Source organism: Oncorhynchus clarkii, chromosome 16, assembly GCF_045791955.1.
Source record: "Oncorhynchus clarkii lewisi isolate Uvic-CL-2024 chromosome 16, UVic_Ocla_1.0, whole genome shotgun sequence".
NCBI lineage: Eukaryota > Metazoa > Chordata > Actinopteri > Salmoniformes > Salmonidae > Oncorhynchus > Oncorhynchus clarkii.
Window position 1 is genome coordinate 50905267 of NC_092162.1, and position 21394 is coordinate 50926660.

Consider the following 21394-nt stretch of genomic DNA (forward strand, 5'->3'; position numbering starts at 1 on the left):
GGAAGGAAGGAAGGAAGGAAGGAAAGAGGGAGATTCTGTGCCCCCCTATTGCATTTTACTCTGTGAAACACTCAGAGACATTCAAGCAAATCATTCCAAGAATATTCGCGATGGTTTAACCTCTATACCGTGCCTCCAGAGGCGTCACCAGCTTTACTGATCACCCCCTCCCCTTCGATCTACCACGGTCTCTCTAGTCTCTACCCTCTCCATCGTTGCAGTTCATTTTCGGATTCTACGCCATTTCGCCGGGCTGAATTTCTGGCTGGCACTGTATGCTATGCTACATTATTGGACTCTACGCATATATACTCGTATTGTATTAGCCATTCACTAGATCTATTGATGTATTAGTTGAAATCAATACGAATTGCATTTCCTAATAGCAAAGGCTGTTGTGGATGAGCATACTTTCCCCGTTAAAAGCAAGACAGATGTCCTTAAAATAACTCTCATTCACTTCCCAGGAGCTCCATTCATTCAGACCCAACCCGAAATCCACTAAATGTGTAACACAACCCGAGGACAAATGTCACAATATTTAGGCTAAATCCCAAATGTCTTTAGCACTACTTAGCAGGCTACTTTTATAGCGTAAACGTCAAAGCAATTGAAAATCAAACACGGCTACCCATTGTTCGATTCTGGACAAAATCTCAAGGACGTCCCGTTACCCGTTAGAAGATCAACTTTATTTACACAAAGTAGAAACACTCACATTTTAGCTTCAATAGTCATAGCTGTACGTTCTTCAACGATCAAAATTAGCCATGAGGCTAGTCTCATACTGAACTTGGATAGTAGCCTGCCACTCTCCCTTTGTGTTGTGCTACTAGGCTGCTATCAGTTCAGGACCATGGAGAGCACCATTATTAACGGGTTTCTCCCAACACAGTTCGGGACCATGGAAATCGATGCTGCCAATGGCTTTCTCCCCCTTTGTCTCTAACTACTATGTTCTAGTCTTTGAATATATTTACTTTGTTTATCATGTTGTTCTACCATGGCCACTAAATGAATAATAACTTATGTATTTCAAAAGAAAAACCCAATTCAAAACTTTTCCTCAATGATATGCAATGCCACCTCTAGTCTTTTGGTGGCGTGATTCGGTCGGGGCTCCTGTCCTCGCGGGCAAAACGTTTCTGCACTTATTCACATTTTGCCATGGGGCAGAGAACATTTTGAACTTTTAAAGCTATTTTCCTCCAATTCTACACATTTTGCCAGGGGGTGGTGGGAAACTCTTGCAGTTTAAGGTCTAGAAAGCTGGCTAAACTATCTTACTTAGAAATCAAACAAACGTTTAGCTGACATAGGCTATTTGAGTAACTGACATAAGAGGTAACTGTTGATGCACTACCAAATTTCTAAATTCCACTTTGTGCATTTTAATTTTCGAACTCTCAGCAGTAAATTGATATCTCGATTGAGTTTCTAATATTTTTATTTAACCTTTATTTAACTAGGCAAGTCAGTTAAGAACAAAATCTTATTTACAATGATGACCTAGGAACAGTGGGTTAACTGCCTTGTTCAGGGGCAGAACGACAGATTTTTACCTTGGCAGCTCGGGGACTCGACTTAGAAACCTTTTAGTTTCTGGCCCAACGCTCTAACCACTAGGCTACCTGCAGAAAAGTGACCTAAAGTATGTGGATACCTGCTCGTCGAACATCCCATTCCAAAGTCATAGGCATTAATATGGAGTTGGTCCCCCCTCACTCTTCCAGGAAGGCTTTCCACTAAATGTTGGAACATTGCTATTTCCCTTCACTGGAACTAAGGGGCCTAGCCCGAACCAGAAAACCATCCCCAGATCATTATTCTTCCTCCACCAAATATTACAGTTGGCACTGTGCATTGGGGCAGGTAACTTTCTCCTGGCATCTGCCAAACCCAGATTCGTCTGTTGACTGTCAGATGGTGAAGCGTGATTCATCACTCCAGAGAAAGCGTTTCCACTGCTCCAGAGTCCAATGGCGGCAAGCTTTACACCACTCCAGCTGATGCTTGGCATTGCGCATGGTGAGCTTAGGCTTGTGTGCGGCTGTTCGGCCATGGAAACCCATATCATGAAGCTCCCGACAAACAGTTGTTGTGCTGATGTTGCTTCCAGAGGCAGTTTGGAATTCGGTAGTGAGTATTGCAACGAGGACAGATTATTTTTACGTGCTAAAGCATGTGCTTCAGCAGTCCTGTTCAGTGAGCTTGTGCGGCCTACCACTTCGTGACTGAACCATTGTTGCTCCTAGATGTTTCCACTTCACAATAACAGCACTGACAGTTGACCATCGCAGTTATAGCAGGGCAAACATTTGATGAACTGACTTGATGGAAAGGTGGAATTCTATAACGGTGTCGAGTTGAAAGTGAGCTCTTCATTAAGGCCATTCTTCTGCCAATGTTTATCTATGGAGATTGCATGGCGGTATGCTTGATTTTACACACCTGTCAGCAACAACTGTGTCTGAAATAGCCGAATCCACTAATATGAAGGGGTGTCCACATACTTTTGTGTATATATATATATATATATATATATATACACAGTGCCTTCAGATAATATTCATGCTCTCCGCATGTGTAGTTCCCACCGTGAAGTATGGAGGAGGAAGGGTGATGGTATGGTGGTGCTTTGCTGGTGACACTGTCTGTGATTTATTTAGAATTCAAGGCACACTTAACCAGCATGGCTACCACATTATTCTGCAGTGATACGCCATCCCATCTGGTTTGTGCTTAGTGGGACAATCATTTGTTTTTCATCAGGACAATGAACCAAACATACCTCCAGGCTGTGTAAAGGCTATTTGACCAAGGAGAGTGATGGAGTGCGGCATCAGATGACCTCGCCTCCGCAATCACCTGACCTCAACCCAATTGTGATGGTTTGGGATGAGTTGGACCACAGAGTGAAAGAAAAGCAGCCAACAAGTGCTAAGCATATGTGGGAACTCCTTCAAGACTGTTGGAAAAGCATTCCTCATGAAGCTGGTTGAGAGAATGCCAAGAGAGTGCAAAGCTGTCATCATGGCAAAGGGTGGCTATTTAAAGGTTTTGATGTCTCACTATTATTCTACAGTGTAGAACATAGTAAAAATAAATAAAAACCCTTGAATGAGTAGATGTGTCCAAACCTTTGACTGGTACTGTATATATATACACACACTGAGTATACCAGGATGTCTTGCTCCCAGACAGACTAAACAACTTCTTGCTCGCTTTGAGGACAATACAGTGCCACTGACACGGCCCGCTACCCAAACCTGCGGACTCTCCTTCACTGCATCCGACGTGAGTAAAATATTTAAACGTGTTAACCCTTGCAAGACTGCAGGCCCAGACGGCATCCCCTGCCGCGTCCTCAGAGCATGCTCAGACCAGCTGGCTGGTGTGTTTATGGACATATTCAATCAATTCTTATCCCAGTCTGCTGTTCCCAACTGCTTCAAGAGGGCCACCATTGTTCCTGTTCCCATGAACCGCCCCGTAGCACTCACGTCCGTCATCATGAAGTGCTTTGAGAGACTACCTGACACCCTAGACCCACTCCAATTTGCTTACCGCCCCAATAGGTCCACAGACAACGCAATCGCAACTACATTGCACACTGCCCTAACCCATCTGGACAAGAGGAATATCTATGTGAGAATGCTGTTCATCGACTACAGCTCAGCATTCAACACCAGAGTACCCTCCAAACTCATCATCAAGCTCGAGACCCTGGGTCTCGACCCCGCCCTGTGCAACTGTGTACTGGACTTCCTGACGCCCCCAGGTGGTGAGGATAGGTAACAACATCTACACCCCGCTGATCCTCAACACTGGGGCCCCACAAGGGTGCGTTATGAGCCCTCTCCTGTACTCCCTTTTCACCCACGACTGCGTGGCCATGCACGCCTCCAACTCAATCATCAAGTTTGCAGACGACACTACAGTGGTAGGCTTGATTACCAACAATGACGAGACGGCCTACAGGGAGGAGGTGAGGGCCCTCAGAGTGTGGTGTCAGGAAAATAACCTCACACTCAACGTCAACAAAACAAAAGAGATGATCGTGGACTTCAGGAAACAGCAGAGGGAGCACCCTCTATCCACATGACAGTAGTGGAGAGGGTAGTAAGTTTTAAGACCCTCGGCGTACACATCACAGACAACCTGAATTGGTCGACCAACACAGACAGCATGGTGAAGAAGGCGCAGCAGCGCCTCTTCAACCTCAGGAGGCTGAATAAATTTGGCTTGTCACCAAAAGCACTCACAAACTTTTACAGATGCACAATCGAGAGCATCCTGTCGGGCTGTATCACAGCCTGGTATGGCAATTGCTCCGCCCACAACCGTAAGGCACTCCAGAGGGTAGTGAAGTCTGCACAACGCATCACCAGGGGCAAACTACCTGCCCTCCAGGACACCTACACCACCCGATGTCACAGGAAGGCCATTAAGATCATCAAGGACAACAACCACCCGAGCCACTGCCTGTTCACCCCACCATCATCCAGAAGGCGAGGTCTGTACAGGTGCATTAAAGCAGGGACCGAGAGACTGAAAAACAGCTTCTATCTCAAGGCCATCAGACTGTTAAACAGCCACCACTAACATTGAGTGGCTGCTGCCAACATACTGACTCAACTCCAGCCACTTTAATAATGGAAAAATGGATGTAAAAAATGTATCACTAGCCACTTTAAACAATGCCAATTAATATAATGTTTACATACACTACATTACTCATCTCATATGTATATACTGTACTCGATACCATCTACTGCATCTTGCCTATGCCGTTCTGTACCATCACTCATTCATATATCTTTATGTACATATTCTTCATCCCTTTACACTTGTGTGTATAAGGTAGTTGTTGTGAAATTGTTGGGTTAGATTACTCGTTGGTTATTACTGCATTGTCGGAACTAGAAGCACAAGCATTTCGCTACACTCGCATTAACATCTGCTTAACCATGTGTATGTGACAAATAACATTTGATTTGATTTTATTATACCAAACATTAGGAACACCCCAGCGTTGCAGTTCTTTACACAACCTAATGCACCTGGCACCTACTACCATACCCTGTTCAAAGGCACTTACATTTTTTTGTCTTGCCCTTTCACCCAATCCTTATTTTTTCTGCCTCCTCTCCTTCATCTACACATATTGAACTGGATTTTCCAAGTGACATCAATAAGTGATCACAGCTTTCACCTGGATTCATCATGTCAGTCTATGGAAAGAGCAGGTGTTCTTTCTATTTATAAATTGTACTTCTCTGTAAAGTGTGTTCAGACTGTATGTACTAGAATGAATGTACTTCAGTAATGTACAGTATTTGTTAAGATGAGAGTTGTAGATTAACATTAAACTATGTAGGCTACACTTAGTCAAAGGGGCATCATGTTAACCTTGTTGTTGATCCTTACCTCCTCGTATAAGACTAGGGTAATGAGTAGAGCAGGTATAGGACGTCCCTTCATATGGGAATTTAAACAAAGCAGATAGCTGTTTTATGTACAAGATGCCAGTGCATAAACAAATACAAGCAAATACATTCGTACCATGTAAACCAGAACACATCGTTGTAGTTTTGAATGTAAATCTTTATTACAACTGGGAAGGTATTTACTTGACTGTGTTTTTTTGTTTTTGTGATCTATATATTCTTATTTCCTTCCAATGCCTGCTGATGCATTTTTAGGCCCTGAGGCGACTTCTTCGACACTGTCTGATATAATTCTACATAGCAAACACTCTCTGTCCTCCTCAACCCACTCCTCCTCCACACAACTCTTTCCAACTGCATTCTGTCATAAGGAGGAGCGAATTGGAGAAGAGGGCCTGCATTGTGGTGTTTCAAAATATAACAGATTTTTAAGAGGAGAATGGAGGAGAGGAGAAAAGAGAGTGATAATAAAGTGCAGTCTTTTCACTTTACAACACATAAAACACCCTCCCACTTTATCTTGAGTCATACACTGAAAGACACAGATTTCAGACATTAACATAATTCAGAGCTTGTTACCTTGATAACTGTTGATCGCCATGTACCAGCTGTTTTCATATCTCAGTTGATAGACATGCAACACTTTCTTATAGCATAGAAAGCTTGTTCTGAACTTAACCATAACCAACTTTAATAAGTAGGCCTAGTCTGCACAATGACTATTATGTAAATGTCGTAAAGATAGTGAATTAGGCCTATACAGTGGTCATCCTTCCCTGTAAAAATGCCCTACTTTGTTCCCTATTTTTCCCAACATTAGCTACACCATTCTTGCTTAGTGAAATTCAAGTAATGAACATTTCTCAAGACAGTTGAAAGTAGGGGTTTTAAGGTGAGCTAAACGTTTTACAAATTGATAGGATTTTTAATAAAAGGGTATGTATTGTATTTCGTTGAGAGTTATAAATTTGGACGGTAATGTATAAAGTATGATGCTCTCAGGCTTCCGTACTCTTACGACGAGTCCCGGAAGTGCTAAACATGAATTGTAAACAAACTCATGAGCCAGATCTTATTTCGTTTTTTTAAAAAGAACGTACTGCCGTATAGGACGTGGTTTGCGTATCATTGGATGCACCCTGTAGAATGTGAGTAACTTGTTATGTTCCTTATATTCTGGTTGCTTGACATTTAATCACTGTTGTGTTTAACTCCAAATCAATGAGAACGCTATTAGCATTAACCGCTGACTTTTGTAAACTACCTAACGTTAAAGTTAGCTAACTAGCTAAGTAGTCGGCTAACCTAACTAGCAGTCATATTCAGCTAGCATAACAGTTGCTAGTTAACCAGTTACTTATCCGATATAATTAGCTAGCTAGCTTACGTCAAACCTGGCCAGTACAGTAGGCTCTCTCTAGCTAGTCGAAATCAAACCCTATCAGCTGTTGCTGTTATTCAGGATGCCAGATCTACCAGCTAGCTAGCATGACAGCTACGGCATTAGACACCACGCTAATACAACTGGTCAGTAGATATCTTTGGTTGTCCTTATCACATTGTAGATAATTAGCTAACCCATGTAGAGTTGCAATTGCTTGCTGTGCCACGTATATCAACTGACTAAACGGACTGTGTAACAACTAGCTAATCCTAACCATATTTTTGTAGCTGGCTACTGTACCAATCCGTGTCAGTGAAATGTGGAAGTAACTAAGTTGTCACGCATAGCTCATCTAAGTAACATTCAAACTCTCCTCATCTCTATTCTTTCCCTCTTTCTGAAACACAGGATTCCACCTGTGTGGAAGTAACCCAACTACATTTGCCAGTGAGTGACGGACAGAGATCTACTTGCATCTGTAGAGATCTGTGTCTGTAGGCAGGGCAGCCATGTCTAGGAAGCAGACAGGAAAGCCACTGCGTGGCAGCAACAGAAAGTGTGATGCGGAGCGAAAGCGGGATGAGCGGGTCACACGCAGGGCAATCGCCAAGGACCGCAAGAACCGGCCCCAGGACGGGGACGAGGGAGAGGAGTTTGTCAGCTTCTCCAACCAGCTCCAAGCGCTGGGGCTCAAACTGAGAGAGGTGCCTGGAGATGGGTAAGATTCAGAGAGAGACGGTCTGACTACATTGCAGACACCTGGCGGACCTATAAACGCCTGAATAGGTATTTAGTATATCAGCTAACCACATACAGTGGGGCAAAAAAGTATTTAGTCAGCTGCCAATTGTGCAAGTTCTCCCACTTAAAAAGATGAGAGGCCTGTAATTTTCATCATCGGTACACTTCAACTATGACAGACAAAATTAGAAAAAAAAATCCAGAAAATCACATTGTAGGATTTTTAATACATGTATTTGCATATTAATATCAATAACAAAAGTATCTCAATGCTTTGTTATATACCCTTTGTTGGAAATGACAGAGGTCAAACGTTTTCTGTAAGTCTTCACAAGGTTCACACACTGTTGCTGGTATTTTGGCCCATTCCTCCATGCAGATCTCCTCTAGAGCGGTGATGTTTTGGGGCTGTTGCTAGGCAACACAGACTTTCAACTCCCTCCAAAGATTTTCTATGGGGTTGAGATCTGGAGACTTGCTAGGCCACTCCAGGACCTTGAAATGCTTCTTACGAAGCCATTCCTTCGTTGGCCGGGCGGTGTGTTTGGGATCATTGTCATGCTGAAAGACCCAGCCACGTTTCATCTTCAATGCCCTGAAAGACCCAGCCACGTTTCATCTTCAATGCCCTTGCTGATGGAAGGAGGTTTTCACTCAAAATCTCACGATACATGGCCCCATTCATTCTTTCCTTTACACGGATCAGTCGTCCTGGTCCCTTTGCAGAAAAACAGCCCCAAAGCATGATGTTTCCACCCCCATGCTCCACAGTAGGTATGGTGTTCTTTGGATGCAACTCAGCATTCTTTGTCCTCCAAACACGATGAGTTGAGTTTTTACCAAAAAGTTATATTTTGGTTTCATCTGACCATATGACATTCTCCCAATCTTCTTCTGGATCATCCAAATGCTCTCTAGCAAACTTCAGACGGGCCTGGACATGTACTGGCTTAAGCAGGGGGACATGTCTGGCACTGCAGGATTTGAGTCCCTGGCGGCGTAGTGTGTTACTGATGGTAGGCTTTGTTACTTTGGCCCCAGCTCTCTGCAGGTCATTCACTAGGTCCCCCCGTGTGGTTCTGGGATTTTTGCTCACCGTTCTTGTGATCATTTTGACCCCACGGGGTGAGATCTTGCGTGGAGCCCCAGATCGAGGGAGATTATCAGTGGTCTTGTATGTCTTCCATTTCCTAATAATTGCTCCCACAGTTGATTTCTTCAAACCAAGCTGCTTACCTATTGCAGATTCAGTCTTCCCAGCCTGGTGCAGGTCTAAAATTTTGTTTCTGGTGTCCGTTGACAGCTCTTTGGTCTTGGCCATAGTGGAGTTTGGAGTGTGACTGTTTGAGGTTGTGGACAGGTGTCTTTTATACTGATAACAAGTTCAAACAGGTGCCATTAATACAGGTAACGAGTGGAGGACAGAGGAGCGTCTTAAAGAAGACGTTACAGGTCTGTGAGAGCCAGAAATCTTGCTTGTTTGTAGGTGACCAAATACTTATTTTCCAGCATAATTTGCAAATAAATTCATTAAAAATCCTACAATGTGATTTTCTGGATTTTTTTTCTTCTCATTTTGTCTGTCATAATTGAAGTGTACATATGATGAAAATTACAGGCCTCTCTCATCTTTTTAAGTGGGAGAACTTGCACAATTGGTAGCTGACTAAATACTTTTTTGCCCCACTGTATTTTATGATCTAGCAATCTGATGCCAGACTCTGTAATCTATGACATGGCACACAATCATTGGTTGATGCAATGCAACATCTAAAATGTAGTCAGCCTGGAATGCAACCAAAGTGCTCTTATAAATGGCTGTTACAATGTTGACTAATACTGTGTGTCCATCCTATAGTAACTGCCTGTTCCGGGCTCTGGGTGACCAATTGGAGGGACACTCTCGAGGACACCTGCGCCTGCGCCAGGAGACTGTGCAGTACATGATGGCACACCGGCAGGACTTTGAGCCCTTTGTGGAGGATGATGTGCCCTTCGCCCAGCATTGTAAGATAGAAACCAAATGCTATTTCCATGTGAAAATGTTGTGGGATGCCCAAGTTTTTGATGGTATGCCAGTCATCCTGGTGAGTGTGTCTTTAAAGATCTTGTCACTAATATTTCTCTCTGTTGTTTTCTTCCTCTCAGTGTCAAACCTCTCCCAGCCTGGTACGTTTGCTGGCAATGATGCCATCGTGGCGTTCGCCCGTAGTCAACAGCTCAAGGTGGTCATTCATCAGCTCAACACCCCACTGTGGGAGGTAGGAAGCTCAATGACACCCTATTGCCCATATAGTTTACTACTTTTGTCAAGAGACGCATAGCTGTATAAAAGCTAAAGTAGTGCACAAAAGGGAAATTCACACTTATTTTATGTATCTGTTTTTAAAAGAGATTGGAATCCCCAAAAATGTTTTACATTTTTATTTAATGAGAAAAAATGGGAAAGTGGATGGGGATGTAGTAAAAAAAACAAAAAAACGGCATAGTTTATAAAGTTGGGGAGTAGAGGCATGAATCCCTGTCGCCAGGTGGTATATGTGGTCCTACCACTAGACCACGTTGTAGCACACTGTACTGTATTTTAAGCCGAAGTCCTCTTCTAATGTAACAGACCGTATGAAATACCACTATTGATAAGCCCTACTCATTATGTTTCCTCAATTCAGATAAATGGCTCTGAGAAGCTGGTTGGCCGAGAGCTACACATTGCCTATCGCTATGGAGACCATTACGACAGTGTACGACCAATCGGTGACAACTCTGAGAGCCCTGCTCAGCTGCGTTTAGAGGTACGGGAAAAAAGCGGTTCATTTAAAAACACACTCCCAAATATTTCAATACTTCATTGGATTAGTCTTATTCATAAAATGTTCCTTATTCCCCCCGCACCTCTCTTGTGTCGTTTCAGAATCTTCATAATTCGAGTGGGCAGCGTGAGTTTGGTGACGGCCAGAGGGACAGACGGAAAGCCCCCTCGCCCACCCCCTCCGAGGAAGACAATGTGATCCTAAGTTCCCTGAAGAACAGGGGCCCAAACTGTGAGTGGCCCCTCTGTCTTCTCCCCCAGTGTAGTGTGATTATCAGTGTCTACAGGCTGTTTTGGGCAGGTTTTAGGTCCTTTTCTAACCCCAACTCATATAAAACTTTCATTCATCTGCAGTCTACACCTACCGTGTATAATAAACATTGCTAGTAAATACAACTCATGTTTATTGACTATTTAGGGGATTTACATCTTTTAGAGGGAGCTACCATCCAAAAACCATTTGATAATGATCAACAGGAGCAACTGATGCAGTATATTCACTGCAACTGACCCCATGTTTATTGTGTGCCATGTCTCTCAGGTGAAGAGGAGAATCTATTTCAGCTGAGTGCCGCCACCATCAACGCTGAGTGGCTGGTGGATTCTGAGCTAGCTGTCCAAGTGTGTCACGGCCAGTGTGCCTCTGGTTCATGCTCAGCGTGTAGACAGGCAGCGACAGAGTGCAGTGAGCACAAAGCACCACCAGATGGAGGCAACATACACACATCCAAGGTAAATTGTAATTGTTAAATAAATATTTTTAAGGTGTTTTAACACATTTTATTCAGAAAGTAAGGAACCACTACACCATGACTCTCCACTCAAATTCCAATTCTGAATAAGTATTCTGAGTCTGTGTGACTTTCAATTCAAGTTCCAAATTAAATTGACCTGCATTTCTCTATTCAATTGAGAAGGGACTTAAGTCTCTCCTTTTCATCTTGACTCCTGTTTTTTACACCTCTCAGGCTTCAAACAAGCAGAGGAAAGAGCAGCAGCGCTTGGAAAAGAAAAAGCGACAGGAGGAAAGACATCGACAGAAGGTTCTTCAAAGCAAAGGAACACCTGACCAAAACCAGAACCTCTCGGAGCCTGTCACTCTAGTGCCAGCTCTAAATACACTTAGTATATAGACAGACAGAGCATGGCCAAATAAAGCTATACCGGGTGGCTGATTACAATGTTTTGCTCACAGAATCAATTTCAATCTCAATCACATTGGATGACTTACATAAACCGTTTAGTTTCTTTGCAAATGTATGGTGCCTGCGATAGGTTGTTCGGGGTTGTGGTTGATTATGAGGGTGTTTGATAGTGACCCAAGATGGTGTACATAGTTTCCTCTTTTAGAGACACACTGTCTAGACTCTTTATATGCTGGTGAATGAGGGCTGCTTTTCACTATGACCATGCAGTACATCTCGGGCTCTTCTTTGCGTTTGTTTTGAGTTGAATTTCTCTGATTCCAGCCAAAGAAGAAAGGAATGGGAAGAGACATCATTGTAAACAGAATGAAATGTTTTGTGAATGATACTGAAATGATGTAGTTGATACAGTATGTGAATAATTGATATTTTATCTGGTTAATGGCAGTTACAGTATTATTAATCAAGCTTAAAGAAATTATTCAGTTGGGAGATTTGCTGATGAGTGATTGTGATGCATTCTGTCTGGTATGATATGTAATGAGGCAATAAATGAAAAAATGTACAGTATTTGATTTATTCATATTTTTGATATATTTTGTCTTAAATGGTTGTGGTGTTTGTTTTTGATTTGATTAAAGATGCACTATGCAGAAATCAATTCCACCATTTCCCTTGTGCAATAATGCTAATAGTTTGCGTAATTTCAGTTTAATGTAGAGAAGTATAGTGTAGAGAATCATTGTACCATCTAAACCGCTATGAAATATATTTTCCATAACCAAAAACATTGTATTTTCAAGCTCTTTGAAGCTGCTGTACAAAACTGAAGTATGCAAAAACTAAACTTCAGACCGGGAAGCATATAAATAGTGCACATAGAACAGATGTAGTGCTTCTTTGACTTGCTTTCAATGAGAATGACAGCTCTAAAACTTCAATTTCGCTGTGAATTTGCTTGTGTCGCACAAAAAGTTACATATCACTGAATCAATAGATGTCCTCAATAGATTATACAAGATAGTGTATATTGTTGTTGGCTGCACTGTAATTTTATCTGATATTTTGGGCAACATTTGGCCAATACTCATTGCAAGTATGTTTTTAAAACTGATTGATCATTTCACAGTGGATAATGTAGATAGGAGCAGTATCAATGTTCAGGATGCTGACTGACTCCTCCCCTTTTCTATGTAGTTTGATGTCACAACATGGGTACCTACCTATATTATGACATAGTATGACATCATCAGTGGTCCACACTGCAAACAAAAAACACAGTTGCATTTATAAAATCTCCATTATGGATTATTATGAATTGAGGTTAATACACTCCAATTATTTTCTGAATCTGGAAGGTGGCGAGTACCTCTTCATGATGGACAGATGTTAAGATTAGTGGCATGTAGGCTTTGAGAGCAACGTGTGTGAGAAGCATAAATGTATCAAAAGTTTTAGGCTCTGAGGTGAATAGGAGGCTAGAGGACAAATAGTATTTTGTTAGGCTATAGGCCTTCATTATTGTCATGCATTTTCACTTGCATAAATCAAATGATCTTTAAACAAATGTATACTGGCTTGCCAGTCTGCAATTGACCAGCTAGCAAATTATTAAAACAACTTAATAGATAGAACACATGTCATCGTGAAATACATCAATTCTATGTAAGCAACTAAGGGCAGTTTAGTCAGTTTCTCATTATCATGATACTGTACATACAGGAGTGGTAAGTATAATTTTGGTCTTCAACTGTTGTTGTCTAGTACTGTCTTTTTGCTAGCTAGGGCCATCTACTTTAAGTGCTGCCTGTCTTCCCAGTAGCCTACTTGCTGTGTGAACTGCTGACTGCTATTTAATTGCAGATGATTGTTGACACATCAACCAGGATTAAGGGGCAGGGGCCTGTTGCACAAAAGTAGAATTAAGACATCCGGGATAAATGACTCAGCTGAGCTCAATGAAGCCAAAACATGTGCGTCCAGGCTTAATTGGTTGCACAAAGACCAAGCCAGGATGAGCAGACACGGATTCATTAAGCCAGGTGAAACCAATCCTGGATAGGTGCGCGCTCACGGCTCACTCAAATAGACCCCGCCACAGATCACAGATTAACTGATTTACCATGGCAACTAGAGCCGCGTACTTTTCCCCGTCGGAAGCACAAATCCTCATGGAGGCATACGAGGAGGTAAAATATATAATTAAGAAGAAAGGCAACACCGCCACAGTGATAAAGCAAAGAGAAAAAGCGTGGCAAAGTATTGCAGACCGCCTGAATGCGTAAGTAGTGCACAATTACACACTCACCGCTCCGCTGAAACATCACAATTACAATTCAAATATTTAATTCACATCTCCAAAAATGCAGTTGTACTGTAATTATGAAACGGTTAATTTTTTTTATTGAAATGCACTGCAGATATGAGTGAAATTGTGTAAAGTAACTCCATCACACTGTATAAAGCTATGATAAAATTTTTGATATTTTTACTGAAAACAAGACAAAAATACCAAGTAATTTTTTGCAGTGTGACTCCATTAAGTGTGTGTGTGTGTGTGTGTGTGTGTGTGTGTGTGTGTGTGTGTGTGTAGATTAAACATGAACGGGCCAAAACGGACATGGCAGCAGGTCAAAATCAAATACAAGAACATTCTGCAGAATGGTATGGTCCCTGACTAATATTTAACAAAGCACAAGCATATATTGTACCCAGAAGGTGCCTGCTCACACATTGTCTGTACTGTTTTAGCAGTGAAAAAGAATACCCACAGACAAGGCACGGGTGGTGGGTCACCAAAGGCTGACCTTACCCCAGCAGAGGACATGGCCTTGGAGCTAAATAAAGGCAGGCCCGTCTTAGAGGGGATCCCTGGGGGGAAAGAGACGAGCATAGGTTCCTCCCAAGATGCCACCCGCTTCATTCAAGGTATGTCCTTCCATCTCTACATGGGATACAACCACATTCATATTGAATCAATTTGGACTGTCTGACTTTGGTTTACCTATTGCCTTGCAGTGTCTGGCAGCACTGTGTTCCTGTTAGAGCCACCAGCACAAGCACCAGACGATGCTGATCCAGTGAGTACTCCATCAAAGGCATACTGTAGGCCTGGCATGTCTTGTCTACTAGCTTCAATATGAATCCGATTAAATGTGATAGGGTGAAGGCCCCAGTGCAGCAGCAACAGCACATGATGGAGACGATGATGAGGAGGAGACCATCTCTCTGGATTCCAGAAGGCATGAGGTATCATGTTAAGACTGTGAAAGTACTATTTACTCTACAATGGTGAGGAGTCCTCATCAAAATCAAAAAATCTAATTTCTTTTACAGGACCCAGATGCTATACAGTGGGAAAACCAGCCTGGCAACATAGTGCGTATTAATAAAAGGACACCACATCCTGCCAAATTCCAGCTGCGCTAATTGTATTGTGTTCACAGAGCTCACAAGCTATCAGAAAGTTGTATGGCAACCACCTCCGGTGCCAAATAGAACTGGCAGACATAGACATTCAGTACAAGAAGAAAAAGATGGAAAATCTTGCACTGGAGTTCGAAATAAAAAAGAGGACAATTAGGAAACTGGACCTTGAAATAAAAAAACTTGAGAGGGAGGTGAGATATGCCTTCAATGTACACTGTATGCTAACTGTAACACAAATGTATTAATCATTATTTTTCTTTCCTCCCCCAGCTCCAAGAAGATGACACAGCTCAAAATAAAAATTAGGTATATTCTCGTAAAGTCAAGTGAGCCATGACATATGAGCTCTTATTGTGAGCACACAGGACGGTGGCATCTTTCTAAGGTTTTTTTTATTTTCCCAGCAATCAGTACAACCAAGTCATCGTTATAAGGCATCGCCCTCTTTTGCCCACCCCCCCCAGCACCAGGTGTGGCCACTAGCCTATATGAAGGCCCAAAATTGTGTGTTCCTTTCTGCTCTGACAATGGCATGCCCATTCGTGCGAGATGTGGTGGATGAAGAAGCACTTGTGCTGAGGAGAGCCTTCAGGTGAGAAAGGGTCTTCAGGGACCGGTTGGACCCACTGGCCTTCCCTGATGACCATCTATATGAAAGATACAGGTTTTCTGCAGATGGCATCAGGTATCTATGCAGACTACTGGGTCCCAGGATTAAGCACCGCACTGCACGGAGCCATGCACTGAGTGTGGAGCAAATGGTTTGTGTGGCCTTGCGCTTTTTTGCTAGTGGAGCCTTCCTGTACTCAGTGGGGGATGCAGAACAGCTGAACAAGGCCACAATTTGCCGCACAATAAGGAGTGTGTGTCTGGCTATCAAAGCATTAGCAGATGTCTTCATCTCCTTCCCTGGCCACAGAAGACTCTGTGACATCAAAGAGGAGTTCTATAGGATTGCAGGTAAGAGGATCTACAAATTACAGGACAACTGTTAACACATAGTAGGATACTCATTACTTTGTGTGACAGGTTTCCCCAATGTCATTGGTGCAGTGGACTGCACACACATAAGGATAAAAGCCCCCTCAGGTGCCCATGAGGCCGATTTTGTGAATAGGAAATCCTTTCACAGCATTAATGTTCAGATGAACATAACTTTTTGATATTGTCCATTGACGAACACTCTGCATTGCCAGTGATGTGCATTGATTGGTGTAATATTCCTCATCTTATGATTTCAGATGGTCTGCAATGCTGACTGTGTGATCAGCAATGTTGTGGCAAAATGGCCTGGCTCAGTCCATGACTCCAGAATCTTTCGGGCCTCTGAAATCTATCAGTGCCTATCACAAGGTAAGCCACACAACCCCTATTTATAACCATCATGGCTGTGTCAAGAATATCACTGTGTTTATGAGGTAGTAATGATGAGATTTTGTGTTGACAGGTGAATTCTCTGGTGTGTTGCTGGGAGACAGGGGGTATGGCTGCCAGCCTTTTCTCCTGACACCTTTCACAGACCCCCAGGAAGCACAGCAGGCCTACAACCATGCCCATGCCAGGACCAGGGCCAGAGTTGAAATGACCTTTGGCCTCCTGAAGGCACGCTTTCACTGCCTTCACAAATTAAGGGTCAGCCCTGTTAGGGCATGTGATATTACTGTGGCTTGTGCTGTCCTTCACAATGTGGCCTGCCTGAGGAAGGAGAGGGCCCCCAGAGTGCCACCAGCCATGGACTGGGACAATCCGGCAATCTTCCCTGATGACGACAGTGGTCGGCTGCTGAGGGACCAATATGTGTTGAATTATTTTAGTTAGTATGTGTGCTTTCAATTTTGGTTAAATATGTCCTGCGGTGGCAGAGGAATTTGGGTTTTTTTGGGTTCGTTTTTTGACGAATTTGGCCTCTTATGATGTTTGTGCGGTATACTGTGTGTAATACAAGGCTGCAGGGAGGCTACTGCATCCATTCATTTGTCTGTTCAGTTGATGTGTATGGATTTGTCCTGCATTTATTTTAGTGTGCAGACATGCAGGGTGTGTTATACACATTCAAAGGTCTGTATATGTATCATTTTGTATAATATGCTTAGATTCTGTGCTTTCCATCTTGTAGAGTCACTGTGACTTCAGTTTTGAAAGGAGCTGATGGTTTACCTGCTTTGTTTTGTCCTTATTCAATAAAGGAACATAATGTTACACATTGTGTTTTTATATTCATATGGAATGTGTATTTGTTTATATGACAGAGTACTAGGGCCACACTGAAGAAAAAGGATAAAGTCATAAATTTATGAGGCTGGTTCTTTCTGCAGAAAAGCTACATATTGTTTTTACAGTTTTGATACTTATGACAATGTGATACTTAATATTCTGGCACATCAGCATGTCTTTGTTTATGAAACCATACTGAAGTACAATTTCACGAAATGCCCCACATCTGTCATTTTAACAACTGTCCTCCTTTAAAACAACTGGTTACAATATTATGACTTGTGTTTTTTTCCCCTCTGTGGCCCTAATATTCTAGCATTTTATATATAGCCTTATAGTCTATGGGAAACTGTAAATTATCTAATGATAGCAACATCATCTAAAAATCATTTTTTATCCAAAATCATTGAAATTAATGATCACAAACGTTTAAATAACAGTGGGTCTAGTTATATGTGATAACAATGTATAGTGAGCAGTGAAATAACTATTGGTTTCCATTTGTGGTGACTGCTGACTGACATTAGGGATGAGATTAAATAGATCCTGGAATTTAGCCTGGTCTGGAGCAGGCTAGCTCCACAGAATAAATCTCCATGGTAATTTATACCATAACATATCCTCCTGCCCCCTATCCATCTTTAGTGCAACCGGATTACGGATCAATTGAGCCAGGATCATAAAGATATCCTGGCTTAATCCCTTATCCTAGTTTTGTGCAACAGGCCCCAGGGCAATTTGTGACTGTTGTTGTTTTCGTAATCAATGGCTGTATTGGAGGGGGAGTGGCTTCTCCTCTCCTAGGCAATCAGCAATTCACCTTTGCAAGGCAATTAGTATTAATACTTCAGTGTCTCCTGTTTTCTCAGCGGCAGCTGTAAGCGACGTCTGATTGCAAAAGTAAGACCGTCGCTGAAGCAAAGACCATTCTAACGAGTTGTTCTGCAGAGTTATTCAAGGAAGGAAAGAGAGGAAGGCTCCACACTACTCTCTCACTTGAGTATCCTACCTAGTTATTTATAGATCATCTCATTTTGCTCTTTTGTAGCTTTGGCAACTGTGTGTTTTCTATCCCAGTTTGCTCCCTTCCCTGTAGGCTTTACAGATGCTCCACACCCCTTGGCTGCAATTCTTGTAATTTAGTGTGCCTTACGCGCATAACCCATGTGGATTTCCAGGTCTCCAGCAGCAATTGGAACTGCCAATCTGCGGTCAAGAACAAAGAGCTCATGTCAGCCTATGCTGCATTTCAGTCCCTTGACTTTTTGGCCCTGATGGAGACATGAATCACCCCAGAGAACACCGCTACTCCAGCTGCTCTCTCTTCACCTGACTACGTTTTCTCTCATAGTAAGAGAGCATCTGGTCGTTGAGGTGGTGGCACAGGGCTACTCATTCCTCCTAAGTGGAGATTTTCTTTTTACTCCCTCTCTCACCTGTCCTTTTCCTCATTTGAATTCCATTCTGTCACTAGTTCACTCAAGCATAATGTTGTTGTCATTTATGAACCACCAAATCCCCTTAGAGTTCCTCAATATAAGCTCATTTCCTGATGATGGCTCACCGCTCTTCGTACTTGGTGACTTCAACCTCCTGACGTCTGCTTTCAATTAATTTCTTTCCAACTCTTTCCCCTCCTTGCCTCTTGACCTATCCCTTCACCAGTCCCCTCCCACTCACAAGGCAGGCAATACCCCCCCTCCAGGTCTCTGATCACTACTTTGTTTCCCTTTCTTCCTCCCTCCCTCCCTCTCCTCCAACCCTAGCCACTCAACCCCAAATCCAGATGGTAATGTGCTGTCACAATCTTCCCTCTCTCTCTCACTACTCTCTCTTCTATCCTATCATCTCTCCCTTCTGCTAAATCCTTCTCTTTCCTGTCTCCTGATTCTGGCTCTTCAACACTACTCTCTTCCCTCTAACCCTAGGAAACTATTTCCCACCTTTTCCTCCCTCCTTAATCCTCCCCTCTCTCTCTGTGGACAAATGTAATAGACAACTTTGTCAACCACTTTGAAAAGAAGGTTGACATCTGCTTCTCATTCACTCAGCCTATTGAGTTCACTGGTCCCACTCACAGAACTACCCTACGCCTTGACCCATTCTCTCTCCAAATGAAATCCTGCGACTAGTGAGGTCTGGCCGCCCAACAATCTGCCCGCTCGACCACATCCCCTTCTCCCTTCTCCAGACCATCTTTGGGGACCTTCGTCCATTCCTTACTTCCTTCAGCAACTCATCGCTGACCACTAGCTACATCCCCTCTGACATGAAAATGACCGGAGTCGCTTCCTCTCAAGAAACCAACACTTGACTCCTCTGACATCAAACTACAGACTGGTATCCCTTTCTTTTCTTTCCAAAACACTTGAGCGTGCAGCCTCTGACCAACTCTCTCTGTCTCTCTCAGAACAATATTCTTGACCCAAATCAGTCAGGCTTCAAGACGGGTCGCTCAACCGAGACTGCTCTTCTGTGTCACGGAAGCTCTCTGCTCTTCCAAAGCTGACTCTTTCTCCTCTGTTCTCGTCCTCCTAGATCTACCCGCTGCCTTCGACACCTTGAACTAGCAGATGCTTCTCTCCACCCTCTCAGTGCTGGGAGTCTCAGGCTCTGCGCACTCTTGGATTGCATCCTACGCTATATATACACAAAAGTATGTGGACAGCCCTTCAAATTTGTGTATTTGGCTATTTCAGCCACACCCGTTGCTGTCAGGTATATAAAATCGAGCACACAGCCATGCAATCTCTATAGACAAACATTGACAGTAGAATGGCCTTACTGAAGAGCTCAGTGACTTTCAACATGGCACCGTCATAGGATGCCACCTTTCCATACAAGTCAGTTCATCAAATTTCTGACCTGCATGAGTAAGTGCTGTTATTGTGAAGTGGAAATGTCTATGTGCAACAACGGCTTAGCCTCGAAGTGGCAGGCCACATAAGCTCACAGAACGGTTCCGCCGAGTGCTGAAGCACATACAAATCCTCAGTTGTAACACTCACTACCGAGTTCCAAACTTCTTCTGGAAGCAATGTCAGCACAAGAACTGTTCGTCGGGAGCTTCATGAAATGGGTTTCCATAGCCGCACACAAGCCTAAAATCACTAATGCGCAATGCCAAGCTGGAGTGGTGTAAAGCTTGCCGGCATTGGACTCTGGCGCAATGGAAATGTGCACGATCTGTGTCTGCACCATGTACTCTCACGACTGGTGTCCTCCAGGGCTCAGTTCAAGGCCCTCTTCTCTCTATACTCCAAGTCACTCGGCTCCATTATATACTCACATGGTCTCTCCTATCATTGCTATGCGGATGACACTCAACTACTTTTATCCTTTCCCCCTTCTGACATCCAGGTGGTAACATGCATCTCTGCGTGTCTGGCAGACATCTCAGCTTGAATGTCGTTCCACCACCTCAAGCTCAACCTCGACAAGATGGAGCGGCTCTTCCTCCCAAGGAAGGCCTGCCAGATCAAAGACCTCTCCATCACAGTTGACAACTCCATGGTGTTCCCCTCACAGAGTGCAAATAACCTTTTTTTTATTTTGTATTTTTTTTATTAACTAGGCAAGTCAGTTAAGAACAAATACTTTTTTTTTTACAATGATGGCCTACCAAAAGGCCTCCGACGGGGGCCTGAGATTAAAAACAAATATAGGACAAAACACACATCACGACAATCTCCACCGGAAAATGACCTATGCATAGTCACTTCGCTCCCACCTACATGTACAGATTCCCTCAACTAGCCTGTACCCCTGCACACTGACTCGGTACCGGTGCCCCCTGTATATAGCCTCGTTATTGTTACTTTTTATTTTAGCCTATTTGGTAAATATTTTCTTCTTCTTGAACTGCACTGTTGGTTAAGGGCTTGTGAGTAAGCATTTCACTGTAAAGTCTACACTTTTTGTATTCGGGGCATGTGGCAAATAAAGTTTGATTGGATTTTTGACAACACTACATAAAGAGAGACCTAAGACAGCATAGCAAGGCAGCAACACATGACAACACAGCATGGTAGCACCACAACATAACAACAACATGGTATCAACACAATATGGTAGCAGCACAAAACATGGTACAAACATTATTGGGCACAGACACCAGCACAAAGGGCAAGAAAGTAGAGACAACAATACATCATGCAAAGCAGCCACTGTCAGTAAGTCTCCATGATTGAGTCTTTGAATGAAGAGATTGAGATAAAACTGT

The 21394-nt window shown here is 43.0% G+C and overlaps 2 protein-coding genes across 2 annotated transcripts; both read left to right on the forward strand.

Annotated features, from left to right (window-relative positions):
* The first annotated feature begins 6455 nt into the window (after nucleotides 1-6455).
* LOC139368666 (OTU domain-containing protein 3-like) lies at nucleotides 6456-12097 on the forward strand. The gene is made up of 8 exons (XM_071107833.1): nucleotides 6456-6598; nucleotides 7243-7552; nucleotides 9434-9582; nucleotides 9724-9836; nucleotides 10245-10367; nucleotides 10487-10616; nucleotides 10926-11116; nucleotides 11353-12097. Exons 2-8 carry the CDS (start codon nucleotides 7344-7346, stop codon nucleotides 11515-11517), a joined length of 1080 nt encoding a protein of 359 aa, XP_070963934.1. The 5' UTR covers nucleotides 6456-6598; nucleotides 7243-7343; the 3' UTR covers nucleotides 11518-12097.
* A 1349-nt stretch (nucleotides 12098-13446) lies between these two features.
* Nucleotides 13447-17178, forward strand: LOC139367683 (uncharacterized). Its single transcript, XM_071105968.1, has 8 exons — nucleotides 13447-14193; nucleotides 14281-14457; nucleotides 14548-14609; nucleotides 14692-14778; nucleotides 14866-15149; nucleotides 15229-15918; nucleotides 16200-16311; nucleotides 16406-17178. The coding sequence occupies exons 1-5, from the start codon at nucleotides 14130-14132 to the stop codon at nucleotides 14956-14958; spliced, it is 483 nt and encodes a 160-aa protein (XP_070962069.1). The 5' UTR covers nucleotides 13447-14129; the 3' UTR covers nucleotides 14959-15149; nucleotides 15229-15918; nucleotides 16200-16311; nucleotides 16406-17178.
* Nucleotides 17179-21394: the final 4216 nt, after the last annotated feature.